Below are 12,024 nucleotides of genomic sequence, written 5' to 3' on the forward strand. Positions count from 1 at the left end.
TCAATGATTAACTGTGAAGGACTAAACTATATCAGCAAAGTTAAGTTTCCAAGATATCAACAGGGGACTCAGGATGCTATCCACAGCCAAAGAAAAAACTTGTTAGGAGTCTAACTGTAGATCAAAGTTATCTTCCACTTTATTTCCTTCGTTGTTTTTTATTGTACAATTGTATAATTGATAAGTGGCTTGTGTCATGGTATGAGCAATATGGAAGTATATATCGCATGAAAGAACTGGTAAACCTGTATCAGTCCATTTACTGCCTCAGTGAGGGAGGGAAGAGATAAAAAATATGAATTCTAAAATGTCAGAAAACAATTGTCAAAAATTATTTCTACAAGTAAATGAAAAAATTATTATTAAAAAGATTCAAAGAGGAAAAAAAATCAATACTAAGTATAGGTTCCAAAAAAAGAGCACCTTGAAGCTAGGCATTTGGGGTTAAGTGACTTGCACAGGGTCACGCAACTTTAAGTGTCTGTGCACAGTACTTCCTTGTCCCCAGGTCTGATAATTTTTATTTTTCATCAGAACCATTCCCCTGGGTCTTCAGAATTTTAATCTGAAAGATGCTACCTATCTTTCCTCTTAACCTTTTGAAATCTGCTTTTCTCCCAGAGTGCATATCAGACTATGCTTGGCTTTCTTAGCCTCTATCACAACTCTACCCCCACCCCACACACTTTCAAATTATAATAATTTCCATCCCAGCAACTTAATTATGCCAGAAAATGTCTGGATAATTAATGTCTCCCATGAGTACTACATTATGTCTCTGTGCCAGGCATGTGATTTATTTTTCAAACTGCTCAGTTTCCTCTTATGGTCCAAAAGGTCCTGTTTATTCCCAAGACAAAAAGCCTATCTATTCCTACCTACATTAAACTTAAGCCAAATGGTTTCCACCAGTCTTTTTCTTTGGTTTTCTTGAGTTCTTTATGAATTTCTTAATAGTCAGGATAAACCATCTTATTCTTTACCCTCATTTTACCAATCCTATTTCTTTTGAAGATATGCACATCCAGCCACAACTGTTGTATTCTAGGCTTAAGTCTTTACCTTTCAACTCTTGGTAATATCTATGGGTCAAGTTCGCCACACTGCACTAGACCTCTACTTCATCTTGCTTCTTACATTTAAGGCCATAGGTTTGTCTACTGTGAATGCCTCAACTGCTACATTTTTTCTTTCACTCTAACTATTCCTAAGGATACCTAGAGCTTGGTGGATATACCTCCAGGTGTTTTTTCTCTGCCTCATCATCTTTTATTGAAAACCCTTTTGCATAGATTTTTAAGACCCCCCAGCTACTGTCAATTTTTACTACCCTTTGTTAGGCGAAATCCAAACCTCACCAAAGATCTTAATCTCCCCGCTATCCCCCTATCTTTTAGGGCATAAACTCATGTAAATCACTAAAAGTAAGTCACATCCAAACCCTGAAAAGTCCCAGAAGATTTTCTATTAAGTCTAGATATATACCCCAGCAAGCCAATTCTAATCAGAGCAACAAAACATTTCCCTGGTGTTCTCAAACATCACTACTCTTCTTCCTTGAGCCTTCCTGGATGATCTTTTACTTGACAGATTTCTATGCCTCTGCTTCAGAGTTCCTTCCTGCAAGGAGTCTCAGTAAGCCATTGCTCCCTTACATTCTACACAATTTGGCCTTTTTGTTATTCTTTACACACAATGTCTCATTTCTTCTCTCTCTTAACCTTCTACACTAGCAATTCCTTCAACCATGCTCCTGTATACCACCACTGTCCAGAACCTATCACTTCCTTTAAGACTCAGCTCAAGTGGTACATCCTTCAAGAGTGAAGCCTTTCATTCTCCCTAAATCAAATGCTACAGTATGCCAACTACCTCCCAACCACCTTGTGTTTGTTCTATACTTATTGTCCTTGTCACCTCCCTCCAATGGAACATAATCTCATCAATAGCACAAACTTAATTTCATTTGCGTCTTTTGTATCTCCAAGGCTTAGCATGTAACGAAATGCTTGCTGACTGATTGAACTGGTCCTTAAAATGTTATATAGAGCCTCAGACACTTCCTAGCTGTGTGACCCTGGGCAAGTCTCTTAACCCCCACTGCCTCGCCCTTACCACTCTTCTGCCTTGGAGCCAATATACAGTATTGATTCTAAGGTGGAAGGTAAGGGTTTAAAAAAAAAAAAGTTATATAGACTTGGATTTATCGAAAGAGAAAAAACAACCAAATAGTTTGAGTTTCAGCAAAATGTCTTAATTTATGCTATAAACTATAGAGAAATTAACTTCTCTGACTCCAGTGGATTCACAAAGTGACTAAATTTTTAGTATTTAGATGGATTTGCATCACTCTACTTAGTTACTAAAGAGATTCCAATTCTTACCTTAGCAGCTTCTATGTTGAGCATGTAATACCTGAGGAGTTCTGTCAGTTTTAGATCTTCATCTGATGATACTCGACCTTCCACTTTCTATAAAGAGGAACAAAAATAAACTTTAAAAAAGTCATAATTTGTCCAATAAAAAATCCAATGGGGGGGGGGAGGGTATTTAATATACAGACACCTACCCTTAGCTTTTCAAATAGCTCAGCAACTTTCAGTAAATATCTGGAGGGAAAAAGATATAAAAGGGCAATTACATTGGGGTTTTTTTTGTTGTTTTTTTTTAAACCCTTACCTTCCGTCTTGGAGTCAATACTGTGTATTGGCTCCAAGGCAGAAGAGTTGTAAGGGTAGGCAATGGGGGTCAAGTGACTTGCCCAGGGTCACACAACTGGGAAGTGTCTGAGGCCAGATTTGAACCTAGGACCTCCTATCTCTAGGCCTGGTTCTCAATCCACTGAGCTACCCAGCTGCCCCCAATTACATTGGTTTTTAACAAAATATTTAACTCATTTATGAAACCTGAAATAAATCTTTATCATTTGAAAGGTGACTACTAATTACATTATGGGCATAACTGTTCTCTGCATTCAGCAAGCACTAAAAGTATTCATTTAAATTTGCTCTACTATAAATTAGAAGATGTAATTTCTGCCTTGTTCTGGTTCCGCCACACCTTCCAAAACAAAACAAAACAAAACAAAACAAAACCCACAAAAAAAAAATCATACACAAAGTAAAAGGGTTTCTGGTATTTAAAAATTATCAGCCATTATCCAGCCATTCTGGAAAACAATTTAGAAATTCAAACAGTGACCAAAATATCCATACCCTTTGACTTCCACCAGCAGGAATAAAAGAAAAATCCTACATATACCAAATTATTCATAGCAACATTTTTTTGTAATAACAAACAACTGGAAACAGAAGATGCCCACTTATTAGGGAATAGCTAAATAAACTGTGACACATAAAAGAAATGGAATATGAAAACTAAAGGAACTTATGTGAAACTATACAAGCTATAAAGCAAGCAAAATCAAGGAAGCAATGTTTGCACTGAAAGAACCATGAAACAATCAAAACTGGCTGCAAAACTATAATCTCCAAACTTAGTCCCAAATAAAAGATTTGAGACACTTTCCCCTCCACTTCTCTGTTCAAGGAGCAGAAGGGATCTAGATTTTTCTGATCCTTTTAGTTAGTTTTACAGAACTTTTTATATTAATGACAGTTCTCTACAAGGGGATGAAAGGAAAGAACCAAGGGCAATAAGAAGTCTTATCAGTAACAGAAAAGGAGAAACAACAATTTAGTGTCCAAAATTACTTCTATAGTACACAGAATTGATCAACTAAGCACTTACTCAAATTTATAACCTGATTTTAAGACAAGCCTGAACTTTCTGGGTATACCTTCCCCTTTCCATCCCCACCCTCCAAAAACTTGTCTTACTTTTTGATGACAGTTGGCTCTTCTAAAGCTAGACTATTCAAGCAGGCTGAAGTATGGATGTAATCATCTGCAACATCTGCAGAAAAAAGTTTGGAACTTTCAGTTCTATGGGAACATAGCTGAAAACATTAGCAATTTTCTTTGTTATTAACCCAGTAAATCTATGGTATGTACTTTTATGAGATCTGGTCATTCTATCAGCTTTTGCACATGAATCCTTGATCCTATTGTAATAGTTAATGAGGAAATTCTTCTCTTGGTCAAAGAAGTCATCTACCTCCTACAAAGAGGGAAAGAAAAAGAAAGAGTTTTAAAAAAAAGTATTAAGTTGACCAAACCCAAAAAGAAAACCTGAACTAGTTGGGATATTTCTATAGAATATAGCTATAAAATCCAAAGTTCACCCTGGCAGTTCCTGAATTCAGATATCCCAATTAGAGAATAGATTCTAAAATGGCTTCACCTATTTTAAGGCTCATAAAATGTTTATTTGTATTATTCAGAGAAAAATTAAAATGGGAGAACATGTTAGGACTTGGGCATCAGTAAGCAAGAGTAAAGCAACAACTGAGAAAGGCTCAGCTGAGCTTAACAGCCAACTCTCTAGTTCTTTTCCTTTCTCCCCAAAAAGGAAACATTCATAGTAACAAGTAGAAGCTATAAACCTATCAAAGGAGGGACTTGAGAGACGAATCTTGGGATTCAGTAAACTATCCCCCCACCCATCTCCTACATTTGACATAGTGCCTTGTACATAGTTAAGAACTTAAATTTTAATTGAAAAAGTCAAGCTAAATCAAGAGCAATTTAAATACCTATATGTAAACCAATCTGCCAGTATTCCTTAATTTATAAAAAAAGAAAAAACATTTCTAGGCTAATGGTGGGGTGCTTTTTTTTGTTTTTTATCTGGGACAAGATGGTAGGAAAAAGGGAAATAATAGAGAACATAAGCATTTTATATTTGAGTTGGAAGCCTTTTTTTTTTGGAAGGATAAGATTGGTGGAGAGGAAGCAATTGAAAATAAGAATATTTTGTGAAAACACAAGAGATTTCATTTCCCATTAAAGGTTAATAAAGGAATTCTTAAGCTGTGATGGCATCTCAGGAGTTTAGGAAGCTTGTTGAACACAGGAAGACTTTTCAAAATGTTCATCCGAGGAATGCCCAACTGGAAACATCTCCTTTCCTGTTCTCTCTCAGCACTGTGATCTGATCCCTCAGTACTAAAATCAGCTGAGGCATAAAAGCTTTTGTGACTGAATAGAAGCAACTCGATCTGTGCATCACAACTGGGAAGGCAAATCTAATCAAAAGGCACATTGCCTAGTTTGGCCAAGAATAATCCATTACTTTACTGGTAAAAATAGTCCTATAATGCTCGAAATAAAGGAGTAAATAATTGTTACTTTGAAGGTATGGGAAGAAATTATACTCTGTGCATTTGATAATGAAGTATCAGTTTATTTAAGCAGCATATATAAATGAAAAGGTTAGAATAAATTTGAGTCAGATGTAACAAGGCCAATATAGAAGAAGCCACGGTTCAACTTTTCCATTTTTGTTTAGATTTTCTAGCTCATAAAAACAATGGAGTATAATGCTATGACAATTTCTTTTCTTTAAAAAAAAAAAAAACCCTTATTTTCTATCTTAAAATTTATACTAACAATTGGTTTCCAGGTAGAAGAACAGAAAGGGCTAGACAATGACTTGCCCAGGTTTATGCAGCTAGGAATTATTATCTGAGGCAAGATTGGAATTCAGGGCCTCCCATCTCCAGGCCTGGCTTTCTCTCCAGTCATCTAGGTGCTCCTTGCCTTGACAATTTCAGACAACCAAAGTTTGATATTTAGACACTCCTTGAGCTCAGTTTTCTTGTGGTGACATCTTTCAAAAGTACTGGCTATGTTTTAGACTATTCTTATTGGTAAGATTAGTATGCCCTTTTAAGAGGTCTAAGGCATATGTAAAGCCATCTGTACCCCAAGGGAAAAGAATGTTAGCCATTCAACTATAGGAAAGTTAAATTTGACCCTCTGCTAATTGGGTTCTTCTACATACGCCCCAAGTTTAACCTCTCAACTCTTCTAGCTGCCTTTTTGTTCTCCCCTTCCGGGGTTGTTGCTTTTCTATTCATGTATCCTTACCGCCTTCTCTGTTATCATGACCTGCTTCTTCCTTCCTGAGAAGGAAGTACTATCTACATAGTGAGAGCTCTCCCTCCAGCTTCTACTTGAAACCTGTTTTCTTCTCCCTAGATTATTCTTGCTGTAGCTTGAAGTAGGTCACTGAAACAAAAGGGATATATTAGAAACCTTTTTTGATGTTCTTTTTCCCTTGCCTAATGCAGTTGCTAGTGAGTTATATACAAAGTACTTAGGAAAAACGTGGATGTAAAAGAGAAAAATCAAACTTATTTTTAAACCATGTTGTTGTTGGGAAACATTTTTATCATTGACTATGTTATAGTGCAGTTTTGGTTTTCTCTTCCCTTAGAAAAATAAAATTGCTAGCTCAATATCCAGAAAATAGAATTCTCCCTGTCCCTCCCCCCCCCGGAAAAAAAGGTTCAAAGTCATTTACCTTAACTCCAGAAAAAAGGACTTCATCAGCACTTTTCACTACACTTTTAAAGAAGCCACCAAACATCTCCTTGGTGTTTTTCCTCCTAACACTTAGCTGAAATTAGGGGTGAGAAGGAAGGAAAAAAAAAAGAGTCAAAAGTTTTCAAAAAGATCATTCATGGAGTGCATGCTAAACATTATGACCTAAGAAGAATCATGAATAAATTCTAAGCCATCTATTTCCCCAGTGTGATCACTTTCAGAAGATACTTCATTTTATTTAATGATGTGTTGAACATTACTCCAACTAAGCTGGAAGATAATTGTTAAGCCTAAGCAAAGGTCTATTTCCTAAAACCCCAAAAGATATGGCATAACTGCCTGATCAGCTACAGAGAATTACTCACATAAATTTAAAACCTTTGTTTAGTTTGCCTTAGAAAACAGTGGAAGAAAAATTATTCAATTGATTGCATTTTAATATGCAACCTTTACTTAGAAAACAAAAAAAAAATCTAATTTAGTGAACATATAGTTTAAAAACATAATTTCCTAATATTATGGGAGTCCACCCATGCAGTTAGCAAAGAGACAAGGAACCCAAACGTGAAAAAATCTAAGCAGTCCTTGGTCATAAAAATTTCAAGAAGCAGAATGAATGTGGCCAACAACCTATCTCTGAACCAAATGAGTATGCATTTGTTACTACGCTCTGACCTTAGAGCTTCTGTCTATGTGAGGGAGGTGTAGAGAAAGCAGAAATGAGTGCTTGGCAAGAAAAAAGAAAAATGACTTCTCCTGGTTAGGAAAGATAATGAGCTGCAAAATGCTTTCTACAATGGTTCCACTTGAAATCTGAAAACTATTCTTGATAACACTGTGTCCCTAGTTTGTCCCTTAGTGACAAGCTTAGAAATTTCTCAATGAGTTTTAGGGTGTACAATATAATCTTAACAGACCCTATAAAAGAGATGTAAGTGCCTTACATCCTGATCATATTCCAGGAAAACATGAAAGTTGCGATCTTTGCTGAGGACAGGATGAGAAGAAAGTCGCTGAAGAAAAACTTCATGGGATGATACAGTCTTCTTAAAGACAGCTAGATATTCCCTGAAATAAATGTACAGTATTGAGACCTATGCTCAATTCTTTGATTACCCTAATGATCCCCAGTATTGATTAACTATTGACCTATTAAAATTTGACTGGAATTAGTGACAAATGGCATTTGATTATGTTGATATCTTCACCTAAGTAGGCAGTAGATTGGTAAAGAACTTTCTAGCATTAGCAGAATCAAAGATTCAAATCAATATCAAATAACTTCATGTTTATCTCCTATTGTTCAGGTCTCATTAGCAAGAATCACACTAATCTATTACTGTAATTTATTAGATCCAGAGACAAGTCAAATCTCTAGACAAAACCAGATAGATAGTTCTGAGCAACTGCACAATGAACATAAGCACAAAGTCTGAAGTAAGCAGGGGCTTCAGTGAATTGTGCCCCCAATTCTTTGATTAATTTTTAACTATCCCACAAATTTAAACAAAATTCTTTGGGTAGTAAAAATTTACCAATAAGGCAGCAAGGTGGCTCAATGGATAGAGCCAGGCCTAGAAGACAGGAGGTCCTGGGTTCAAATCTGGTCTCAGCCACTTCCTAGATATGTGACCGTGGGCAAGTCACTTAACCCCAAATGCCTAGCCTTTACTGCTCTTCTGTCTTGGAACCAACACAGTATTAATTCTAAGACAGAAAATAAGCATTTAAAAATTTTTTACCAATATTTGGGCACACATTAACATGTAAGCATTTGTGTTTATAGGGAGGAGGGTCTTTGGAATTAGTTGTTTTAAACTGTAGCAAATATGGCCCTAATTTTTAAGCTTACCATCTAATTCAATGGTTATAGCCAAGTGCATTTCTACCATGGCAAAGAAAATTTAAAATAATTGGTCCAGATCTAACATATTTACAAATAAAATTTATACAAGATATTGTATAGTTATTCTTATTCTTATTTTAAGTTTTCCAACTCTAACTAAATTCACTCTATCATCATCATCTAATGAATGGCTGTTATGGACAAGAAAGCATTTGGACAGAGAGATTCAAAGAAGAACAGGGCATGATACCTGCCTATGAGGAAATAATCTGAGGAGATAGGACATGTACACGAATATAAGAATACAAAACCTGAGTGATCAATGATACAAAAAATGATATGAAGGTTCAGGAGAGAAAGATAACTTCCAAATGAGTGGAAGGTATGATGAGAAAATTTCATGAGTAAACACTTAGCAATTTAATAAGTGAATATCCCAAAGTAGGACAAGTAGGACATCTCATATTTAGAGAATGACATAAGAAAAGGGCAAAAAGCAGAAAAGTATGAGATGATTGTACAACAATGAATAGTCCAGCTGTACTGGTATATGTGGTCTGTGAATAGGTACAGTGAGAGAAGACTAAACAGGCAGGCTGAAGCCAGAATGGTACAGCTCTAATTGCTAGGCTTACAGGAGTCTGGAATTTTATCTGGTAAGCAATGGGAAACCACGATCAGAACTGTGCATCAAGAAAACTGTTCTATTGCTAGTAAGCAAGATAGCTTGGATAAGAGTCTAAAAAAATGGAATTCTAATTACAGTCCAGGTATAAAGTATAGAGTTGTAACAGTAGGGAGGGACAGTTTTATGAGACATTAGAGTAAAACAGGACTCAGCAATGATGTGAAGATGAAGGAAGAAACAGAAAAAAATGACGCCAAGGTTTTAAATATGACAGACAGTATATGAACATTAACAGAAATGGAAAAGTCACAAAGAGTAAATTTGGGGGATGGCAATCAGTGGTTACATGTTAAGTGAACTGCTAGAGGACATCTAGGCAGTGATTTCCAGTAGGCAGCTGGAAGTGTATGTGTGAAACTAAGAAAGCTGGTCAGACCTAGGCATACAAATAAAGACTGAGATGATATCCATATGTAGAATAAGGAGAGAAATAGAGGAATCAGAGAAAGGTTAAATGTAGGAAGAGAACTAGGAAAGGAGAATATTCATAGATGAAGCCAACAAAAGAGTCTGGAAATGGAAGGGATGGTAAAGTATTAAATATGGAGGAGGAAAGATGAAGAACACTGCCAAAGTGTTTCCTAAAGCTCTGTCCTTGGCCCTCTGCCCCTCCATAGTCCTTATTTTGATTTAGAACTTTTGGTGGGTTTTATACAATACAATGAAAAGAAGTAGTTATAGAATAATTATGCCACTTAATGACAGGGCAAAAACTCTTATATGTAACTGCCTCCATCAACAAGGACAGAACAAAGAAAGCACTCCTTTAGGTTATGAGATGAAAGGTGGTCTCTTTAGATAAGGCTGGGTTCATATCTTAGCTATACTCCTTTGTGACACCAGTTCACCCACACACACCCCAGCCTGTTATCTCCTCTCTGAAGTAAAGGAATTAGACGAGATGAGCTTGTCTTCTCCACCAGTACTTTTTAACGATTCTATCAGTGAGTAAATAACAATAAACAATATTCGTGTATAGCTAGTAGTCACTGGCTATATTCTCTGTACCTATTCCCAGGCCTCTCAATAAACCAGAAACCACCAAATACTACACTTACGCTTCTAGTTCTTGCTTCATTTTTGCAAATTCCTCTTTTGTCATAGAGCCTTCACCTTCTCCAAGTTTCTGCATCTTCTCTCTGGGGCCATCAAAATCAGGCTTTGTAGGAGCAGGTGGTATCTACATTCAACACAATATTCATAAAGACTCTTGACTATGGCATTAAAGAAGATCTTTTAAAAATGCTACTTCAGGCCAAATTTAAAGATTCAGTTTTCTTTAATGTATTTTACTGGCCCATTCCAAGGGCAGTCAGTTCCAGAACAAGAATGGGCAATATTTAGAAGCAGAACAGCTGCAGTGGCTCCCAATGGGATCATGGCATGCCAGTAGCCAGGCAAGAATCACTGTATCCCTCTTTTCCATAAGTAACTCAGACAAGTTTATGGGATCTTCCTACCATATAAGACTCCTCTGTTTTTTCAATACCATCAATATTTACCTATAACACTTTTTTGGGGTGTGGGAAGGAAAGTGAGGAGGGAGAATTTCTGCCCTAGACAGGCACTCAGATTTACTTACTTTAGTCCGTCAAACTTGAATTAAAAAGAAAATCTGTGTCTTTATCATTTGAATACTGAAGCCAGCTGGCAGATTATCATTGACAACAACAGAAGATGGGTTCCCAGGATACAGCAATGTATATCCTGCTTTAACGCCAGTTTAAACAAGCATTTAAAACTCCTAGGATTCAATATTTCCAAAACTGCAGCTATCACTGAGTAAGCATTAAAACCAAGACTGGTTTCTAGTCTTCAAACAAAGGGACTTCATGGGAATATTTTGTTTTGATTTTTAAAGAACTTTAAGCTTTAGCCAAGCGGACATCCATGTTCAAGGTTCAACTGCCAACTAGGATTAAATTGTCAATTAGGATTTTTAGGCTGAGGTTGAATTGAATCTGGTATTCTTTTAAACATCAAGCCACAATTAATGGATTCAAAAAACAAAAGAACTACAGGACAAGTAGAACAGAGACTATAGCTCAGACCTAAATTTTTACTTGAGCAGACTGTTAAAATAAATGTTATGAGGAATCTTTCCCATTCTATTATAATAATAAAACTAAAGACAAATATTTGTGGCTGGTTTGGGCTACACAAATCCTTAATCTAATGGGTTCATGCTAAACAAAGGCCAAGGAGCAAAACAAACTTCAGATAAATAACATACTGAATTGTTTTCAGTCTGTAACCAATTCTACATTAAGTAAAGTCAAAGGCCAAGGGAGGAAATAATGCTTATTTTATAACTTTGGTGGCATTTTACAAAATCACAAATATCTGAATGGTTTCATCAGGCATATTTCATACATATTTAAATGGTAAAATATTCATTTGGTTATAAAGAGTCAAAATATATTAAAATAAAATGTAGCTGGATTAAAAATGAGAAAAAGTCATTTTAAGCAAAGCAAACAATAACTGAAAAGGGAAAGCTCTTAGTAGAACAATTCGCCTCTTTAAAGCCAAGGCTCTTACAATGAGTCCTGCATACTCTTCGGTTTCAATAAGTGTATCATGTAGCCACACAAAGTCTTCATGCTGTCTTGTAACAGAAAACTCTGGACTCTGAAAAACGGAGAGGGTAGTCTATAAAGGAAGAAAAAGGGTTGAGAGGTAACCATCAATTTTAAGTAAACATAGACCATCACCTATGGTGTGCCATCTTTCCTTTACCAATAATCCAATAAAATTCATGTATCTTTTCCTATCAAAAAAGGACAAAATGAATATAATCTAGCCCTATAATTTTTCTTACCACCTCCCCCACTTCTATATATATAAAATTACCTTTGTATGCACTGTGAACTTGACTTTATCTCTTTCACTCAGGGCATCAGGGATGTCAATCTGGAGAGAAGGATCAACATTCAGGTCCACAGACACAGATCTCAGCTAGAAAACATAAAGAATTAATCATCATTTCTATCATCTTCGCCAATTTATATGGTTTGAGAAAAAAACTTAGCTGTTCAAAA

The 12,024-nt window shown here is 36.0% G+C and overlaps 1 protein-coding gene across 1 annotated transcript in view; it reads right to left on the minus strand.

The window, feature by feature from the left end:
- The window catches only part of SNX5 (sorting nexin 5), a 44,422-nt gene that overhangs the window by 8,437 nt on the left and 23,961 nt on the right, over positions 1–12,024 (minus strand). The window contains exons 2-10 of the mRNA XM_044663425.1: positions 11,837–11,941; positions 11,525–11,635; positions 10,042–10,163; positions 7,394–7,517; positions 6,427–6,522; positions 4,014–4,119; positions 3,840–3,915; positions 2,570–2,609; positions 2,385–2,471 (exon numbers count right to left, since the gene is read on the minus strand). Coding sequence (XP_044519360.1) covers positions 2,385–2,471; positions 2,570–2,609; positions 3,840–3,915; positions 4,014–4,119; positions 6,427–6,522; positions 7,394–7,517; positions 10,042–10,163; positions 11,525–11,635; positions 11,837–11,941 — 867 coding nt within the window. The remainder of the gene's footprint in view (positions 1–2,384; positions 2,472–2,569; positions 2,610–3,839; positions 3,916–4,013; positions 4,120–6,426; positions 6,523–7,393; positions 7,518–10,041; positions 10,164–11,524; positions 11,636–11,836; positions 11,942–12,024) is intronic.

Source organism: Gracilinanus agilis, chromosome 2 (genome assembly GCF_016433145.1).
Source record: "Gracilinanus agilis isolate LMUSP501 chromosome 2, AgileGrace, whole genome shotgun sequence".
Classification (NCBI taxonomy): domain Eukaryota; kingdom Metazoa; phylum Chordata; class Mammalia; order Didelphimorphia; family Didelphidae; genus Gracilinanus; species Gracilinanus agilis.